General features: G+C 40.8%; 1 protein-coding gene across 2 annotated transcripts in view; it reads left to right on the plus strand.

The window, feature by feature from the left end:
* Positions 1-21,906, plus strand: part of BCAS1 (brain enriched myelin associated protein 1) — a 99,816-nt gene that overhangs the window by 22,752 nt on the left and 55,158 nt on the right. For both annotated transcript variants that reach the window (XM_024750432.1, XM_024750431.1), the window contains exon 3: positions 7,745-8,316. In XM_024750432.1, the coding sequence (XP_024606200.1) occupies positions 7,745-8,316 (572 nt within the window). The remainder of the gene's footprint in view (positions 1-7,744; positions 8,317-21,906) is intronic.

Consider the following 21,906-nt stretch of genomic DNA (forward strand, 5'->3'; position numbering starts at 1 on the left):
CCACCTAGAGGGGTGGGATAGGGAGGGTGGGAGGGAGATGCAAGAGGGAGGGGATATGGGGATATATGTATACGTATAGCTGATTCACTTTGTGATACCGCAGAAACTAGCACACCATTATAAAGCAATTATACTCCAGTAAAGATGTTAAAAACAAAACAAAACAAAACAAAAAAAACCCCCCAAAATCTAACATAATCGTATTTTTATAAAAACCAACCAGGATATATGTACATGTGTCTGGGAGGCTTGTATGTATTTGTCTGAGCATGAACAAAGTTTGATAAGCCACCCCGGCTTGCAGATGTTCATTATAGTACAGTGAGGGTAGAGGGTAGAGATAGGGAAAGGAAAGTGTTGAAAGATTAATCATATGGGAGGTAAACACATGTTAAATGTGTATTATTATCGAACTGAGAAAAAAATCAAACATCTGATGTGTCTTTGAGTGAAATATTTGCTCATGTTGGAGCAAAGCCTGGTTCTACGGGTAAATTATCTTTGTATGTTCCAGACTTTTACAGGCATATGAATGATAGGAAATGTGTGAGTAAAGAGGAGCGGAAAAATCCGTAAGTCACTGGTGTAGTCTTGCCCCACAGTGACTAACAGTCACTGCTGACTCTAGAGGATGCTTCCGGGAGAGCGTGGGGTGAGTTACCTTCTGCCCACATAATGTTTGAGCCCAGCATTTTCATCACCAAATGTTTAGGCACATTGTATCCAACTGACAGTTGAGAATTCTTCCCTCCTGCCCCCCAAACCCGTTCCTTTCTTTTATTTATGCTAGAATCTCTTGGAGAAGGTAACCTGGCTTTTTAATATTGAGATGGAGAGCATGAAATCTGATCATTCAGTGAAGTTTTGAAATCTAACATCTCCCTCCAAGCCATAAGCAGCTGCCACGTGAATCCTTATTTCAAGACCTTTAAAACAACAAATGCATTTACACAACACAGAAAGCCACAGTTGTTTGAAGTGTCATTTGACTCCTGCAGGCTGACCGCAAAAGGGTCATTTTTGCAAAACTTTTTGAGGTCTTCATCGGTCTTCCCTAGGGCCTGTTGTAATCCTTTGATATTCAACTACAGTTCTCTTTTGAAGAATTTAGTGTGTCATCATCTACTTTCCCTTCTATTTTTCCTTCTTCTCTGGCGAACTACTTGAACTCTGCCGGATCCCCATCCAACAATAACCATGTGTGTGATCTTTATATGACTATGAACTCTTCCATCGTTTGCAAGATTTGCAATTTCCCTTTACAATTAGTGTGCATTGTATTTCCTCTTTATTTAGCTTTTATCCTGACTGACCACCAGTGTCGCATAGGAAGGGATGTCTGAGTGGGGAATCGTAAGTGGACACTTCATTTGTGGATAAAATTATGATGACAGTTTCTGTTTTCCTCTTTAACCTTAAGAACTAGGAATGTTTAGATAATGAATTCTTAAAAGAAGTCCAAAATGAGTTTAGCCATTTTAAAATGAAAGTGGCAGGGAGGGGAAACATAGGGGTAAGGAATTAAGAGATACAAACTACTTTGTATAAAATATATAAACAAAAGCATGTATTGTACAGCACAAGGAAATATAGCCACTGTTTTGTAATAACTTTAAATGGAGTATAAGCTATAAAAATATTGAATCGTTATGTTGTATACCTGAAGCCAATATAATGTAAATCAACTATACTTCAATAAAAAATATACATAAAAGTTAAAAAGAACAACAACTCCACCTCTGCCACCGCCATTATTACTTGGGTTGCTATTTTTGCCGTTGTTTGAATTATGGCTGCTGAGCATCTGCTATGCCCCTGGCTCTTCTCCCTGCTTTACCGTGTTCCCTGACTTAATCCTACTATACGCCAAGCACTGCTGGGGGCACTGGGGATGCAGCTGTAATCAAAACACACCAAGTCTGTCCATTCAGGGCTTACATTCTGCTGGGGAGGAAACAAGTAAACGATGAATTAATGAGATCGTTTCAGAGACCAGTGAATGCTCTGCAAAATCCATGGAGTGAGTGGGGTGAGTGGGAGGGGTTACTTTAGAGAGGGTGGTCTAGGAAGGCCTGACCTGGGGCCTGAATGATGACGAGGTAGCCATGGAAGATCTTAGGGAAAGCGTTCCCAGGTGGAAAGGACAAGTAGTGTGAAGGGCCTCGGGTGGGACTACAATTGGTGAGCTGAGAGGTGAGAGGAAGCACACAGTAGGAGCTGAGGTTCTGGTGGGTGTGGTCTACCGTACAGTTTGTATTACTGAGTCCAAGTTTGTGCTGCACGACAGACCAGTAATTTGAGAGATGAGGCATTGGGGCAAGGAATGGCGACTTTATTCGGAAAGCCAGTAGACCAAGAAGATGGTGGATTAGTGTCCCAAAGAACCATCGTCCCCGAGTTAGAATTCAGGCTGCTTTTATACTAAATGGGGGTGTGGCTGGTTGCTGCAAACTTCTTGGTGACAGAATCCTTTGTTCTTGCAGCTGTCCATGTAGGTCTGGTTATAATATTCCTATAAGCCTCCACCAAGACAAATGTTATTTTCTGTTCTGCAACTTTCTATCTCTATATGAATGGAAAAGTGTATACCTTTAAAGGTCAGAGCCCATCTGAAGATGGGCTCTCCTGTATATTTCAGGCTCTAGGCAACTTTTTTTTTTCTAGGCAGCATTTTTTATACAAAGATGCAGAGCCAGCATGACTAAGCACAGGCAACAGAGCGCAAGGGTTAGAGCTAAAGGGAGAGATCCAATATGGAGTCAGGCTTGTTCTCCTCTGTTGTATTTGGACTTGATGTTAATGTGATGAGGCCCTCTTTGGATAGTTTTATGCAGATTAATGATATGATCTGATTTTTATTTAAAACAAGTAAACAAAAATCATACACCAATGTTGCCCAGATATGAGAAAGCACAGGCTTTTATTCTCCCTTGTGCAGAGTTTCTTTTTTTCCTTGAAAATCCACTAATTCTGTTAACCAGACCTCGTTCCATTCATCTTTCCTCCTTTGCTCTTCTGTTCTTGCTTCTACTACAATACATTGTTAGGAATCTGAGCTTTGAAATCAGGCAAACGTGTGTTTAAATCCTGACTCCACCACTTGTGAGCACGATAGTGTTAGAAAAGTGACTTTATTCTCAGAGCCACAGTTTCCACACCTGTAAAATGGGAGTGCTGATGGTATCTAGCATAGATTTGCTATAATACATAAATAAAATTATCTTGTTACATACAGCATTTACTATAATGCCTGGCACCTGGGAAACATTCCATGAATATTAGCTATTGTGTTTACAGTTGTACCAAGTGAAAATTGTAGCTTTGGCACATGAAAAAAACAAAACAAAAGATAGCCCTTACTCAGAAGTTCTGAATAGTGTAACACAAACCTTGTGTGTGTATGTATGTGTGTGTCTTAAATATGTGATAGAAATCTGATGAAGCAGTTTGTTTTAACTAAGAATACTTGGTGCTTGGAAAAAGCATTCTTGAAACTTCTCTGGCCCAGGTTCATAGATTTCTGAAGATAAATTAATTCATATAATTACTATTTTAAAAGTCTTTCCAGGGCACCCAAATTTAGAGGTTAATCCATTGGAATAATTCCTTTCCTTATGCTTCTATTTAGAAAATTAAATAGTAATTGTAGTAATAATATATAAATATAACAAAACAACTAATAGTTATTAGATATCCACCACGTACCCGCCTATGTTAAGCACCATGTAGGAAGTATTTCATTTAATCCTCACTCTTTGAAGAAGACCCTTATTTTCTTGTCCATTTTATAAGAAAATTGAGGCATAGAGATATAAAGTAACTTGTCCAGGTCACATATTTAATATTTTAGAGGTTAAACCCAGGTCCCTCCGATCCACAATCTAAGTACTTAACAATTATGCTAAGACGCCATTCATCTCCATCACATGTCTAGATAAAATGGCTTTCTTAGGGCTTCCCTGGTGGCGCAGTGGTTAGGAATCCGCCTGCCAATGCAGGGGACGTGGGTTTGAGCCCTGGTCCGGGAAGATCCCACATGCCGTGGAGCAACTAAGCCCGTGTGCCGCAACTACTGAGCCTGCACTCTAGAGCCCACGAGCCACAACTACTGAGCCTGCATGCTTCAACTACTGAAGCCCACATGCCTAGAGCCTGTGCTCTGCAATGAGAGAGGCCACCACAGTGAGAAGCCTGTGCACCGCAGAGAGGAGTGGCCCCTGCTCACCACAGCTAGAGAAAGCCCGCGTGCAGCAACGAAGCCCCAACGCAGCCAAAAAATAATTAAAAAAAAAAAGACTTTCTTAAAACACACACACACACACTACAAAATATATTTTCTGCATTAAGGAGATCAAAATTTTCAACTCTCCTAAATATTTGGGAGCTACCATTTACATTCTTACTTGATTTCTTTTTATCTTCCTTAAACTCTTACACATTTTTTTCATGGAAAGTAAAACCTCTTTGGTATGTCATCTGTTTGTCTGCTTTATGAGAAAACTTTTTATTGAAACCAGATTCCAGATGGGCTTCTCCCAAGCTTTTTCATAGGAACAGAAAGCTTAGTTCCAGTCATCTAGAAGGAACTTTTTATTCTTTCCATAATAATGTGAGGAAGGCTTGTGAATTATCCCCATCTTTGCAAGAATATAAAACCTGGAACTCCAATGGGTTTTCTTCCTACTCATTCACACAGATTGTGTGTGTGTGTGTGTGTGTGTGTGTGTGTGTGTGTGTAAGTTAATGTTTCAGAACATAATTTATTTGTTTTTAATGCTTATCTAAGGTCTCAAATGACTGTAATCTCCTTGCCCACGTGGATTTTTTTCCTTCACTTTTACTGAGAAAACAAAGTGTTGGCAGGTATTTTTTTGTTTCTATCCAGCTTCTTAGAGCTCACTTTCTCCCATTTCATTTTCTTTCCCCTCCTCCATCCCATATTAAATGCCTCCTAGACATATTTGAAGAGCCCGGAGACCACTTCTCAAGGAGAGGATTGATTGCTATTAATTAACAGGTGAAATTCTCTCCAAGTCACTGAGTATGTACTTAATTTGAACTGGCATAAGTGAAAAAAAAAAACTTGCTGGCTATGGCTATGTAATTGTAAACCAGCTTCAGGGACAGCTGGATTCAGGTGTCCAAATGCTCCCATGGATCTCTTGGCTCTGCTTTTCATCTATGTTAGTTCTCAGGCAAGCACTCTGAAAGGTGACAGCCAAGGCCACCAGCTCCAGTTGTACCTCCTACTGGTTTGCCAACCCAAGCACAAAGATTTGTAACTCTGTTCTAGTAGGCTCAGCAAAAGTCGCAAGACTGATTTTTGTTAGTGTAGCTTAGGTCATGTGCCCACCTAGGAGGTGAGCATTTTAGCAAGGGAAATAGAAGCTGCAGATGATGGACTTGGATATACACTCACCCAAGTTTGGGGGGCAGAGCTTCATGGAAATGGGTTGCCCCATCTAAGAGGTCCTAGTTCTTACAAGTTATCAAAAGTACTTTACCCATTCTCTGATATCAAGAGCTATGGCTTGTATCTGCTGTAACTCTTCATGCACTGAAGTCTAGTTTAGATACCTGGATGTAAGGAATGGATCCTTTGTTGAAGAAGTATACTGGCACTTTTTTGGAAGTCTGTCCATGGGAAGATTTTTTTCAAAGACTTTTTCTCTGACTGTGACACTCTTACTTACCACTAGCTCCTTGTTTTCCCGCCAGAGAGTAGGGAAGACTAGAGAAGATCAGTTGATGTTCTTGGAGTTTTGAAAAGCCCTTCCTTGTTTTGAATCTTCGTCTCCTCCTTTTTTGTCAACTGCTTCCCCTTCTCCTGGCATGGAGCATCCCCACAATTCATTTATATTCACTCTGACAGTTCAACTGCCTGAGCTGCTTATTTGGCATCTTGACACATCCATCCATCACTTCTTTATTCCCACTCTCTCCCTCCCTCTTCCCTTCTGAGTATAATAGTTACCACAATTACGAATTCCAGGACCACAAGAAAAATGGTTAAGAAGAGCCAAAGGATATATCCAATGTTCATAAAGTGTCTGAGTTTATGAGGAGCCCCTAGTGCTTGTCACTGGTCTTCAGTACCATTTCTTCTCTGCTCCTCAAAGCTCAAAGAGGAGACCACCACTCTGCCCAGGAATCCAGAGCCCTCTCTCCATCTCTCCCTCCCTCTCTGTCTCCTTTACTGTTTGTTCTTGACTTTAGACACTGTGAGATACTAGAGTTTGGCAAAAATAATTGCTAATGGATGTGTGTATTTCTCACTACCTATGAGCAATATGAGATGAGCTAAATAAACCTCGGTTCTCTGCTTTCTCTTTCTATCATCCTGCAAACAGATATTAAGAAGTGGTTGACTACAAACTACACATTCACAGTATCTGTCAGTTACTAAGCAGCTACTACGGAAAAGGCAGGATTCTTGATCCTTTGCATGAGTTTTCTCCTTTAAACATCAGAACAACCCTGCAAGGGAGCTTCTATTTTTCCCATTTTACAAATGAGAAAATTCAAAGAGTTTTAGTGACTTGCCCAAGGTCACACAGCTTATCGGTAGAGAATCTTGATCTTTAGCTGTGATTTCCAATTTTGTAGTGTATCTTTTTTCCTTAATATTGCACTGCTTTAGGAAAGGGCCCTCGAAAAGGATGCAGTTCAGTTAGGTCGATGCAGAGTTCAAAACAGAAACAGGTGGATTCTGGAAACAGCACCCCTCCCTGGAGGGGGCAGAACCTGCACCCACAGTCTTGCACAGGTAACGCTACACTCTGCCTCCATGCGGCCCAAGGTCTAATCCACTTTCCTGTGTAGACATCTGAACTTCCAGGCTTCACAGTGGAAACTTTCTAGAATATAAGATAGAGAGAGCATGAACTTTGGAGTCAGATTTCTGCCCATAACGAGATTCTGCTTGTTGGCCAGCTGTGGGTAGGTGGATCAGCCTCTCTGGCTGTCCATTTTCTCACTCATGAATAATGACAATGACTAACGTTCATAACATTTATTGAGCATTTACTGTATTCCAGGCACTGTTTGATGTGCTTTAAAAATATTAACTCATGGAATCTTCATGACAAAATTATGGGTGTAGGTTCTACTATTTGCCTCATTTTACCAGAAAATTGAGGCACAGAAAAGTTAAGTAACTCAGATTCAAATTGACAGTCTGGCTCAGTGGTTCTCGAATGTGAGTTTTGCCCCCAGGGGACATCTGGCAACTTCCGGAGACATTTCTGGTTGTCACCGCTAGGGGGTGCTATGGGCATCTGGTGGGTAGAGGCCAGGGATGCTGCCGTACACCCTGCAAGGCACAAGGTGGACCCTGGAACAAAGAATGATACGGCCCCAAACGGCAATAAGTCCCGAGGCTGGGAAACTTGTTCTCCTAACCCCATAACTGCTGTCCTGCCTCCCAGGTGAAATCATGATAATTAGCTTCTCACAGGATTCCCGCGGAGATAAAGAAGATAATTAATGTGTCACTAACACAGCACCTGGTGCGTGCTTTCCAGTAACTTGGCTTTCCTCTTCCGTAATCTTCCATTCCTCTCTCCAGAGAAAAGCAGGGTCAGAAGACACCTCGATAGCTGACTTCTGCTCCGCAGAGGGACCCAGGTACAGCAGAGTCCCAGACTGCATCACAGCCTCTGTGTAGGAGACGTTGGGAGTCCATTAGCAATCCTTGAATTTCCTCGCTGGGCTGAATGACCCCTGTTTATGTTTGTGTTTACAGTTGATTTGGAAACAAGTGTCCAGGAGGATAATGTGGCCACTTCTTCCCCCAAGACAATGGAGATAAGCGCTGTTGCGGATGCCAACGGGAAGAATCTTGGGAAGGAGGCCAAACCCCAGACACCAGCTGCTAAATCTCGTTTTTTCTTGACACTCTCTCGGCCTGTACCAGGACGTACCGGAGACCAAGCTACGGATTCATCCACTGGACCAGTGAAGCTTGATGTCAGCTCCGATAAAGCTCTAGGGAACAAAGACCCGAGTGAGCCCATGGCACTTCCGGTGGCAGCTGCACTGGGTTGCGACCCAGATAAAACCCCCGTGCAGACCCCGGCCCAAGCCGAGGGGCCCTCTGCCACTTGGGGACCAGAGTCTCGGCTATCTGAGGCCGGAGGGGCAGCCCCCTCCAAGCCCAAGGACTCCAGCTTCTTTGACAGACTCTTCAAACTGGACAAGGGACGGGACAAGGCCCTCGTGGACCGCCAACAGGAGGCCAAGCGTGCAGAGCATCACCACCCCACCACCGAAACTCCTGGATTCTCCACGCAGTCGGACGATGTCCCTGCAGAGAGGGTAAGACAATCCGTTTTGTTCTTAATGCAGGCTCGGGGGGCACTTGTGGGGCAAGACGATTGCACGTGTGTTGCCGTGCCATCACGGAGGGGTCCTGACAAGGTATCAAGCCGTGGATCCCTCTAGAACCAACAGCACATTGCAGCGCGGTGCTCGCCAGTGTTTCTGCGGGGCAGAAACATCTGTTGGAAGAACAACAACAGCTGTGGCATCTGTTTCACGTAAAAGAAAAGAGGAGGTGAGTCACATACAGATGAATCTGTTCTTCCATTTATCAAAGGCAGAGGTGGACAGGTTGCATTTATGATCAAATGGAGTCTGGAGGGAAAAACATTAGCAGAATAAAAACGGTTCCTAAAAGACTTAAATACCTGCCCATCTCAGTAGCTGGTTTCATATACAGAATGTTTATGGGCTTTTGTTGGAATGCATTTCACTTCTTACGTTTAATAGCTTGGACTGATCTTTAACTATCTTTTGCACTAAAGTGTGTGTTTAAAGAAAGAGCTTTTACAGCTCTGGGCAGACTCTTTTATGTACAAATTATTTTTCAACACGCCAGAGTAATACCTTTGTAAAAAACGAGATTTTTTTTTTTTTAAGGAGGCATCTGAACCGGTTGCTTTCTTTCCTGCGCAAAGAAAGGCAAGTCCTTTTGATCTTAAAAAGAGCGTTTGATTTTAACCTTGAGAGTTTGTTTGTATTGGGGACGGAGAAAAGAACTCCTTGAATGAAGAAGGAAATAAAAGTAGATACATTGTATTTTAAGGCACTTATTCGCTTAGTGAATGGATTTAAACAACAGTATTTTTCAAAATTTGGGAGCATAGTGCCTCTACTTGAGCTTAGACCCAGGAAAAAATTAAATGGGCTGTTTTTTATTACATGGTCGTGTATCGTGGCTGTCAATATATTTGTCTTAATGACAACCAGCTTCCCTGCCAAGTTGCTAATGATAACACTGGCTGTCATTTATTTAGCCTTTACAGTGTGCCAGGCTCTGTTCTAAGCACTGTCCAGATATTACTTTCCTTCAGGAAAATGAGTATCACATTAATCTGAGGTTTTAATGTATCCAGGACGGTGTCAAAAATTATACTGTAAATATTAGACACCAACTGAAAATTCTGGACTGTTAGAATTGAGGAACAGATGATAAGGCTCGTATGTTTAGGCTCATGCTATCAGCATTCTTGTCATTTCTGTAAATTTTTACTCTAAGAACTGATTCTTATATTTTCTTTCAAAAGTTAGAAAAATTGCCCTTTAAACGCCCACTTCCCCAAATGCAGCAGTTCAGGAGCCAATTGAATAGCTTTCTGTTTAATTCAAAGTGAGTCTTCAAATGTATGCTGGCATCAAATCTTTACTGAGGGTGACACTGCCAGGTACAGGTGAAGCACGGCCACAGTGGTGGACAGGACAGGGTCCCAGTGCTCAGGGAGTTTTTGGTCTAGAGAGAGAAGAGGTACAAAAACCTCACAGTTACAATGCAAGGTGCCCAGTGCTCTGGTGGGGAAGGCCAAGTGTTGGAGAGGATGTCCAGACACAAGGAGAATTAGCCTACCTGGCCCAGGGAACCTTCCATCAAATGTATAAACCTGGAGCCCGAAAGATCCTTGTCTTGGGGCTATAAACTGGTCATCAATATTCATGAATATTTGAGAAGCTATTTACTACTTTACTTTGAGTGGGGAAACTCTTGTTGCCTTCTTGTTATTGGTCATGGGCTACTAAGGCCATTCTGAGTTTTTGAATAGTCACGTTTCATTTTCATGGGCATCCAAAGCCAGCTCATTGCTGGAGTTAGGAAAAGACTGAGTTATTTATGGAAAGAGAATGAAGGACTGAGCTTTACCCGTCTTGGGATAGGTGTCTGTGATGCATCCAAATCCCTGTCCTAATGAAGTAAACCCGTTCAGCCTCTGATAACTGACCCTTGAAAGTATTTAACCTTAAACACTTAATGTGATCAATCCATTCCTATCCTAAGAAGAGCGCAGAAAGTTTGAGAATTAGGCTTTATCAACTCAGTTTTTTTTTTTAATTGAATGCTCTGGGACAGCACCTCAACTGGAGTGGAATGAGTTCCAGAATGAGATTAGATTCAGAAGATGGGGTCTGTGTTGGGAACATGGCAGGTATTTAATATAGTCAAGCCTGTGGGCGATATTTTGAAGTTATAGTAACCTCTCAGAAAATCTAAAAATTGTCACTTACCTTCCTTTTGGAATAAGTGAATTTGTTTCCCTAGATTCACCCATGAAGTTTGCATCTGTGTTTGTTCCACTACAAATTTCCATTTTTGGTTGGTTGTATCATTGGAATTTGAAATGTGGAGCGCTCACTCTGCCCTACGTGCTTATAAAGCATGGAAAAGTTATGAAATAGCCACTCATTTCTCCTCCAGTCTGTAAACTTGTGGATATTCAAATACATATATCTGTAAAGGTTTTTAACAACAACAGCCTTCTGATTGTTAAGATTTCTGTTCTGATCCCTGGCTGCACAGTCTGTATTTTGGGGAAAAATCAATTGTCCTGGAAGTGTAATGAAAGAGTCTAGCCCTCAGAAAGTAACAGGAATAAAACTTCTCAATCAATGGCTTTCTTGGTGGGAGTAGCACATTATGCATAAGTGGCCGTCAATGTATCGATTGAGAATTCTTAGGGTAAATTATGCCTTGGGCTCAGCGGTGTCAGCTGTCTCTCCTCTCCCACCCACTCAGTCCTCCCCCCACCACCACCCGGTTTCACTGTGTGTCTCTTACTGGATTGGAATTCCAACCACAAACCCACAGAGCCGTGAATTGGGAGAAAGATGCCACCATTTCATTCTGGGGGAAACACACAAATCTTCTGTGTTTTCAGAACGACAATCTTATTTTTGTGCCTTATAAAACTACATTCAGAGCATAGCATAATTAAAACAAGGCCAGAATTCATGAACAAATGAAGCATTTACTACATAGGCCAAAGAAAAGATAAATTATATGCCTGAAAGGTTTCACTGAGCTGTGATTCACACAAACCAATGTGTTGGCAGGGACGAGGTGGGTTTTTTGTAATTTTTCTCTCACCCCAACAATTGAACCAGAATTATAAATACGCATTTAACAGATTCAGCCCTCTCAAAATTGATCTCATCATGAAAACTTGATCTTTAGTGGGTTAAAAAAAAAAAAAGCAACACTAAATTTCTGTTGTCACTGGTTAATTCCAGAAGTGTCTTTATGTTGGGGGTACGGGTGCTTTAAGTGTTGCCAAGCACAGATTCAGGAGATTTAAACAAGAATATCCCTTTTCTTTTAAAAGTTTAATTAAATTCTGTGTTATTTAAACACCAACCTTGTGCAAGGCACTTAAAAGATAAATTATGGTCCTAGACCTTCAAAGATCATGTGATCTAGTAAGAGACACACTATTTTTTTTTTAAATCATATGGTATTTGTCTGTTTTCAATTCACTCTTTTTTTAAATTAATTAATTAATTTGTTTATTTTATTTTGGGCTGTGTTGGGTCTTAGTTGCTGCGCGCGGGCCTTCTCTAGTTGCAGCGAGCGGGGGCTACTCTTCGTTGCAGTGCGCGGCCTTCTCATTGTGGTGGCTTCTCTTGTTGTGGAGCATGGGCTCTAGGCGCGTGGGCTTCAGTAATTGTGGCTCTCGGGCCCAGTAGTTGTGGCTCGTGGGCTCTAGTGCTCAGGCTCAGTAGTTGTGGCACACGGGCTTAGTTGCTCCGCGGCATGTGGGATCTTCCAGGACCAGGGCTCGAACCTGTGTCCCCTGCATTGGCAGGCGGATTCTTAACCACTGTGCCACCAGGGAAGTCCCGAGACACACATTTTTAAGGGAGTTTGTGATAAGTGCATTGATCCTGAAATTCATTCAGGCTACTGATTTTTAGAGAAGTACTCAGTGTTTTGCTTCCTCCTCTTCTTTTCTCTCTTGAACACATGCCATTCAGGCTTTGTCCTCCATAAAACCTGCTCTTGTCAAAGCTGCCACGATGTCATACCTCCCCCCACCCCTCACCTCAGCTGCCAAACTGAGTACATCTCCATCCTTATCTGACCCTACTTGCGGGTCACATCTGACACAGCCCACCATCCCTTCCTTCTTGAAGCAGCATCCTCACTTGGTTTGCAGGCTCCCCACCTCCCTGGCTGCTCTTCCTTAATCTCTCGTGCTGAGTCTTACCCTCTAAACATTGGAGTCCCCATCGTTCAGTTCTTGGATGTCTTCGTCTTTAACTACACTTCCTTCCTTGGAGATCTCCCCCAGTCCCAAGGGTTAAATATAGCCATCTGCTGACAAGTCCCAGATTGATGTCTCTAGCCTAGATCTACCCCTGAAGTCCAGACCTGAGTATCTAGCTGCCTCTGGTACCTGTCTACTTGGATTTCTACACCGCTGTTTGAATGTTTGCTGGACATCTGGACCTCGATAGGTCCAAAACTGAACTCTTCATTCACACTCAACACCACCACCACCGACAACATAACCACATGTTTAATCCACAGGCTTCTCATCTCAGTTACTGGCAGCTCCATCCTACCACTGCTCTTCAGGGGTAGAACTGGAATGAAAGAACCAAGATCTCTACAGTCCTTTTCTACATGGTATAAAGTAGTGAATTAGAACATAAGCATTGAAGTCAAGTAGCCTAGGTTTCAACTCTGTGTCTGTCACCTACTGGCTGTGTGACCTTGGGCAAGTTACTTAACCACTCTGAGCCTCAGTTTCTTCATCTGTAAAATGGGGATAATAATAATATCAAGCACATTTTCACATTATTCACACTTGTGAAAATTAAATAAGTCATGTAAAGTACTTAACACAGAGCTATTGCATTTTGAGAAATATTATCAGTATCACGGTTTTTCTCCCTCTTACTTCACATTTTAGCCTTCAACCAAAACCTGCAGAGATAGCACAATTGAATCTAATTTGAAAGCTACATAACCAAAGGCATACGTCCTAATTTGGGTTAAAAAAAGATGCCTGAGTTGTAAAATTATTTTTAGAAATAATAGAATTTATTCTACACCCATACCCGCAAGCCCCATACCCGCAAGCCCCATTTTCTTTGTCTGACATTCAAGGGTCTCTACAAGCTTTCCTTTGTCTGTTTGTCTAACTGTATTTTCCCCTATTCCCCTAAATTTATCTGGTCAAAATGGCCAACATATGACCTGTGCAGATGCCATCTGCTCCCCAGGATTTTCTCTACCTGTATCTCCTTCTCTCTCTGTTTATCAGAAATCTACTTCACCTTCAAGTGCCAAGTTCTCCATGAAGCTGACCAGATGTCCCCACTCCTGGCTGGTTTCTGATGACACGAATCCCTCTAGTGTTTCTTTTCTTTTTTTTTGGTATTCTATATGTTAAGTGAAATTCTGTGATAAAATCACTTCGAAGGAATCATCTCACTGAAACATCAAAACTTACAAGGGAATTTTTGTATCTTTACCGTTTTACAGATGAAGAAATCAAAGCTTTAGAGAAATCAAGTCACTCACTCCAAGTTACACAGCTGAAAAAGAATACGTGTCTGTCTCCAAAGCCCATACTTCTCATGCTCAATATTGTGTTTTTACCAATTATTTGAAACTGCAATAACGTTGCAGCTATGAGAAATTAAATGATGATGTGAGGAAGTGCTTTTAAAAATTTTAGTACATGCAATATTGGAAATATCAAGTTAATCTCAAATCAAAAGGAAAAAAAAATCCCCTCATTCCAGCATTTGAAGGCCAAGTGAATTACAAGGTGTGTTTTTTATTTCATCCTGTTTACCTCTGGCCAGAAGGCCATGACATTTCAACAGGTAGAGAGAACTATCCACCCAAAAGTGTTTGTCAGTAAAGAGGGAAAACCTGTCTTAAATTATACAGGTTATGGAGTAAGCAAGGTTTTCATCTATAATGCTATAATTTTTATGAACTTTATAAATTAGCACTAAGAAACATTTGATGTGAAACATTTACTGTAGCAGAGGTGCAAGTGTTAGGAGCCTGATTGACACAGGAATGAGTTCAGATTTTACCACTTACTAGCCGTGTGGTAGAGTCAAATAATAACAATTGCCCCAGTTTTTAATAATTGGTTATTCCTCGGCTGTGTAGTAAGCATTTGTCACACCTTAATGGCTTTGATTCTTATAACAACACAACAAGGTAGATATTTTTATTGCCATTTAACAAATGAGGAAGCCAGGGCTCAGAGAAGTTAAGTTACTGGCTCAAGGCCACACAGCTAAATTAGTGGCAGAACTGGAATCAAGATCTGGCAGTGACCAAAGCCTATTACACTCACTCATTTCAAAACCTTGTGTTTTCATTCACAAGAGGAAGATACTGCCTGCCCTAGACGCTATTGCAAGGACAGAGATGACATGGGCAGTCGGTAATAATAATGCTAAATGAAATAGTATATTTTCTAAATTGTCAGAAACTTAGAAATAAAGAATAATGAAATAGAGCAAGTGGTCTTCCAGTATGATGGAGTTTGGATAGTATATCATCTATGGTACCTTTCGTTGCAAGTAAAGAAAAAAAAAAACTCAATCAGTAGTGGCTTCGTTAATGAAAGGTAATGTACTATTTCTTGTACATAATAAGAATTCGAGAAGTGGGTTGTTTAGTCTGGTTCAGCATCTTCACAGTCCCAGAATGCATCAGTCTTCAGTGCCCTCTGTGTATTGGCTTGGTTCACAGGCTTGATCCCTTGTGGTTTTTCTTTTTCTTTCTTTTTTTTTTTTATGCTATAGTTGATGTACAATATTATATAAGTTTTGGGTGTACAAGATAGTGATTCACAATTTTTAAAGGTTATACTCCATTTATAGTTATTGTAAAATATCGGCTTTGTGGTTTTAAGAAGGTTGCCCTAGTTCCAAGCAGTGTATGGAGTCATAATGTTCTATCAAACAAAATAGGAGTTTCCTAAAATTTACTCATTGGTGAAACCAAGTCACATATCTGGGTGGAGGTACCATGGGGGGGTTGGAAAGTTTCTTCAGTAGAAAGCAGGCTCTGCCCGCAAAGAAGATATGTCACAGGTAGAAACCAGATATATTATTTTCTATCCAACTTTATGTGAGAAAAACATTAAGTGGATGGAGCTGCTAAAGGCTACTACAGTATCTCCCTATGGTAATTTATTTAAATAAATAGCTCTTTTATTTTTTTTTTTTGTTGTGGTACGCAGGCCTCTCACTGCTGTGGCCTCTCCTGTTGCGGAGCACAGGCTCCGGACGCGCAGGCTCAGCGGCCATGGCTCATGGGCCCAGCCGCTCCGCGGCACGTGGGATCTTCCCAGACCGGGGCACGAACCCGCGTCCCCTGCATCGGCAGGCGGACTCTCAACCACTGTGCCACCAGGGAAGCCCAATAAATAGCTCTTTAACTTGACTATGATCCACAGTAAGAAATAGATTTTACATCTTGACGTGATACATGTGCATGTACATGAAACAAAGAATTCACCAAATAGTAGTATTCTTACAGCATGTAACACAGGCTGGTATTTTCTGTTCTTTCCAGTCTATTTCATTTGACGGTTTTAATGCTGGTTTTGATCCATTAAATTATGTTCCAATCCACCCGTAGTCACAATCTGAAGTTTGAAAAACTCTTTTCTACCACCATCACCCTTTTCACATAGGGAGACAGTAATCTTGAGGGATGTGACTGTTTCTTATGCAACTGGGTGTCCCCAGTGCACCCTGCCTGGCACACCCTGGTAGGCAGTAATGTTCATTAGATGAACTTGACAAGGATGAAGGTGGCACGTACACATCATGTTACAATTTTTCAAAGAATGTTAGAATATATTATTGCAATCTCATTATCACCTCTGCCTAACACAACTTTAAATAAAAATGATTTCGAAATATATGTACGCTATAGATGTTTTCTCATAGATAAACTATGTCGAATCATGAATCTCTACTATTTATTTGGTATTTTTCATTCAGCCTTTAACATGTTAGGGTGTTAATCATCACGGTTGAGTATCAAGTGAATTGTGTTTTGCAGTGAATCTGCAAAATACATTTTGAGTTTACTTTCCCTTTGGCATTATCCAGTCTGATTCTCTCCTTCCAAGGTTATAATAACAGTCCTGATTTATTGAGCATTTACTGACTCACAGAGGAGTGCAGTAACTTGCGTAAGATAAAGTGGCTAGAAAGCGGCAGAGCTGGAATTTGTCACCTACAGGCTTAGTCACTGTGCCTGTGAGTTTAAAAAGAGGGAACGTTTAGAACCTTTGGAAACATATCTTTTTAAAACTCCTGAAGCTAGTATTTCCCAAACTGACATTCTGTGGACTCACCAGTCCGGTGAGATCAGTCTAGAAATAGGGTGCCACCGTCAAATAGTTTCAGAAAATAGTACTTGCTTTATACTCTCCTGAAGATTCACAGTGACGTCAGCCTACTAAAGCCTCTGAAAAGTCCTGCAGCAAAAGCACACCTGCTTCACTTTAACTGCTTCTCAGACTTAATTATCCATAGAACAGTTGCATCTTCCAAGGAATAGTTCTTCTAGGAAATGCTGAGCTACGCATGTAGACCAAAGTTGGAAAATGGGCTCTTGTAGGATGCATCATGCCACAGATGGGTTTTATTTGACCTACACAGTGTCTTAAATAATATTTTAATTAATTGATAACATTTTGAAATTGACAAAGTTCACAATAGTTTTAAATTATGAGATTTCAATAGAATTCCGTATTTCAGAAATTTCTGAAAAATGGGAAGTTTCATCCTATATTCCCAGGTGGGATGTCAGTTGTGACTGCCCCTCGAGATGGGGCATTCACTCCCCAGTTCACCCAAGTCCCCACCCCTCCCTGTTGGTTCCTAAGAGTACAGCGTGTGAGTTGTCCTTCACTATAACACTTGCACTGTTATTTTCTTGTGGTAGAGTTGAGAGTAATTCCATCAGAGACCACTTTGCATCCTTCATAGCACATAAGGCAATTTGAAGCAATTTAGGTGACCATCTGGCTAATATACTATAAATCCAGCCCAAGAGTCAGTTTGTCGGCAGGTGTTGAACAGTAAATGGGAGGCATTGATAATTTAATTTATTCATTCAACAAACATCTGAGTGCTTTCTTTGGGCCAGGAATGATTTTAGGATGGATAGAATGATGTACCTCATGGGAGCTTTCATTCTAGTGGAAAGACCAGCAATAAATACGAAAATAAATACACAAAGAGTTCCAGTGTATTAAAAGGATTACAAATGAAATAAACAGAGTTTTGAGAAAGCAGAGAAGAGAAGGGGCTGGTAATTAGGATTGGGTAGGGGGTAGGGTCAGGAAGGATTTGGTCTAATGTAAAACTTCAGGAAAAAGGATGTGACTTTTCTTTTTTCTGCATAAGGCCAAACCATTCTTAGAAAATCTGCAGCTTAATTTTGGCAGCATTCAAAACAGTTTTCTCACTACTGGGAAGTGTTTGTTAAACAGATGACAAACTCGTTCTAGGCTATGGGTTATTTGCTTTTGTATTTTGAAGAGGTTTTTTTTGATGTTGGATATTTTTTTCTCTAATAAATGTAAATTGTCATTATCAGTCTGGAGGTTGCACGTGTTGGAACTGATCATAGAACAGAAGAATCTACCACAGATTCTTTTTTTGCCTGATGTGAAGTGGGCATCACTCTCCACCCACCCTTTGCCCACGGTAAATGTATTTTTCCATTTTATATCATACATAATGGACTCTATTTAAGAGTGTGCCAGGGCTTCCCTGGTGGCGCAGTTGTTAAGAATCCGCCTGCCAATGCAGGGGACACGGGTTTGAGCCCTGGTCCGGGAGGATCCCACGTGCCGTGGAGCAACTAGGCCTGTGTGCCACAACTCCTGAGCCCGCGTGCCACAGCTAGAAGCCACCACAGTTAGAAGCCCGCACACTGCGCAGCAAGGAAGACCCAATGCAACCGAAAATAAATAAATTAAAAAAAAAAAGTGTGCCAACTTATGTATTCTTAGGAATATCCTCAAAGTAATTACTGTTGCCAAAAACAGAAGCAAGGAAAGAACATTGTATTGCTTAGTCCTCGACCCACATTTCACTTGCCATTGGAAATCAAGTTGACAAATTCACTTACCCCTCAAGCAGAGGGGTTACTGAGACAGAAAATGGAAAACCCTTATTTATAGGAAGAAAGTGTGAATTGCTTTCTCTGATAGATTTCTTTCCACTCTCCACCTATGACTACAATGAACAACTGGTTTATTTAATCTTTTAACTAAAACATCTCTGCATCCGTCAGTATCATGGGCTAATGAGGCTCTACCATGTCAAGGTGCTATGTTACACTTCTGCCACCAGGATAGAATATGAGTTTTTAACATCCTAAGGTTATGTCTACAGAGTATTAAAACAGGCGGTGATCTTATGATTTATAATAAAGAGCATCATACTGGATAATTGGTCCAACCTCGCTTGATTCAATTAGTATAAGAAGCTAAAATGAACAGTTGCCTCTCTCTCCTCCCAAAAAGAGGAGGGAAAAATAGGTAAGTGGAGCATTTTTAGATCTGTGTCATGCAGATTCCCCAATTAGAAAACATGCCAGAAGACAATATGAAAATCTGGATTTCACGTTTCAATATTTTTATGTTCTTTTTATTGCCCTCTGAAGTGTCTGATAATTTCTTAACTACCTGCATCACTAGGAAGTTTATTTCAACCGTGGCACTTTGGCAGTACACAATTTTAAAGCCTGAAGAAGGTTTGAAAAGGCAATTTGACATCTAGGAATTTATTGAGAAAATGGGCAACATTTTATCCACAAGCTTTTTTTTTTTTAAGTCTGGCATTGTCTGTAAGAGAAAAGTTGGGAAGATCTAAAAGATCTTATTGTGGTACACCCTTACACTGGACATCATAACAAAGATGACCTAGAAATAGAAGTATTGACATGTGAAGACGGTTATAACATAATGTTAAATAAGAAAAGCAGGTCTGGACTTCCCTGGTGGTCCAGTGGTTAAGACTCTGTGCTTCCACTGCAGAGGGTGTGGGTTCCATCCCTGGTTGGGGAAGTTCCACATGCTACGTGGTGTGGCCAAAAAAAAAAAGGAAAAAGCAGCTTTCAAAATAGTATATACAGAAAGTTCCCTTTTGGGTAAAAATCATATTTGCCTTGCCTGCCCACGCATATTCATCCTTCCACCCAAAGAGGGGTGTGGAAAGAAAAATTGCAGATTTTTAGTAGTAGTTATTTTCTGTAATGGGATAATGGGTGCATGTTATATTTTTACTCTTTGCTCATCTAGATTTTCTCTTTTTTAGAAATAGAGCAAGTAAGTACTGAGTACTGCCTAAGTATAAGGAAAATACTACAATCTAGGTAATTTCCTGATTCCTCCACTAGATAGCGCTATGAAGCTTGCAGCATCCTGAACTGTATTAGAAACTGCAGTAGTAACAAGCGGTTTAACAGGTTATTTTCGCTCACAGTAATTCCGGAACTGTGCAATCAGAACTTGTGTGGCAATTTCTTGCTCAGAAATAACACTGATTTTTAACACGTATAGCTAATGTGTATTTTGGAAAGAGAAATTTTGTTGTGGATGGCAGTTTTCAAAGTCCTTTTGTAATTGGCACTTCTTAAGGTCGTGCTACTTGAGTTCTTTCCTAATTTTTGCTTAAAAGATGTGAGTGCATTTTTATCGGTTGATGTGAATTGGGAAGGTATAGTGGGAAAAAATAAAAATACAAAATTAGCTACAGGAGTAGACCTTCCTTTGGTGGTTTTGGGCTTTGTAGTAAAACAAAGTTTAAAACAGAAAAATCCCAACTCTTTCGGAAATGTTGACGTTCTGTTAAATATTATCGGTAGACTTTGTTCTTAGAGTTCCTTCCCGCTTGTTTCAGTAATTTGCTTCCCCTTCTATGGAAATTGGAGGATAAATTTTTATTTTTAAGAATTAACCAAATCCCATTTTTCATCCCCAATCTGACAATGGGTGTATGCAGGTGATGTGCTCCCAGAAGAAAAAAAGTAAAGACGTGATGTATGGCTAGAGAACATTGTTGCTGAGCAAACGATGCCCTTTGTGCCGCTGTGGCAACCAAGTGGGAGAGGAAACATAGCTCCTCCCTTTAATCCCAGACAGCCTGTGGCTCGAATTTCCAACAGATGGAAAAGAGTAATGGGTTTCCGTACCAGTCAACATTTTTTTAGACAAATTTTCCCGTGTTAAACTGCCTGTTAGACACTGATTTCTCGGTACAAAGATTCAAAATGAAACCGGTATGCACAATCGGTGGGGACATCTAGATGAGGTAGACATTCATCACAAATAGTTCCAGACAAGGCTTTTTTTAGCCTTGATCGTCCTGCCTTCACTCGTATTTTCACTTGGACAATGCAGACCTTGCTTAGAGAAAGACGAAAGCCAATTGACAATTTACAGTGGAAGGAAGGTACCGGAAGTTCCATATGCGTTTTATTATAGGCAATCAAATCAGAATGAGGCAGCACAATTTTTCAACATGACAAATTGTGATCACTTAACTAGTGTTCCTATCTGTTTGCCCTTGGAAGCCAACAGAAAGGAAAAAAATACAGGCCTCTTCCATATGGATGAAAAACAAGCTGACACCATGGACACCTGTTTGCTTAAAAAGAAGTTTCCAGATATTTCCTGGAGAACGCCGATGTTTCTATCTAAAATTTCTGTTTGCTGAGAATGATCTGCAGGCCTCATGAGAACAGCTCAGACGTATTTGTAGTTAAGGACAAAGATCCTACAAATAACCCAATATTTAAGGCATAGGCCACAAACCGGTGGCCTTGGGCTGGATCGTCTTCCAAACTGCGTTGAGTGTGGCCCTCTGGCTGTTTTTTAAAATTTGGAATTAGTTGCCCACATTTTGTTTTAATTTTTAATGGATAATACATTCACATGGCTCAAAATAAGAAATTATGACACGGTATACTTTTCTACCAATGCCACCCGCAATAGATAATCACTGTTTGTATTTTTAAATGAGTCTTTCTTGAGCATATATTAAGCAAAAGATAAGTATAAATTCACATTCCTTCTTTTTTAAGCAAATGGTAATATAATATACACTCTGTTCTATCCCATGCTTTTTTTCCCAGTTAACACTACTTTCTGTATCTGTACAGCTTCCTCATTTATAACACTTGCATAGTTTTCCAATGAATGGATGTACCATGATTTATTTACCCAGGACCTTATTAATGACATTTGGCAGGTTTCCAAACATTTGCCATGACCTCATTGTAGTGAATAAGCTCGTGTATTTGTTATTTCACACTTATGTGAATTGAGGTTTAAAACCAACTCTGAGGAGTGGAATCGCTTGGTAAAAGAATATATTCTTTTTTTTTTTTTTTTTTTTTTGGGTAGCGGGGCCTCTCCCTCTCTGACCAGCCACCGGACCGGGGCAAGAACCCGTGTCCTCTGCATCGGCAGGCGGACTCTCAACCACTGCGCCACCAGGGGAGCCCGCCATCTATATCTTTTGTCCAGTGAAATGTCTCTTCATGTCTTTGCCATTCTCTAATTGGATTGCTTGAATTTTTTGTTTGTTTGT

The sequence above is a fragment of the Neophocaena asiaeorientalis genome, unplaced genomic scaffold (assembly GCF_003031525.2).
Source record: "Neophocaena asiaeorientalis asiaeorientalis breed wild unplaced genomic scaffold, Neophocaena_asiaeorientalis_V1.1 scaffold606, whole genome shotgun sequence".
Taxonomy (NCBI): Eukaryota; Metazoa; Chordata; class Mammalia; order Artiodactyla; family Phocoenidae; genus Neophocaena; species Neophocaena asiaeorientalis.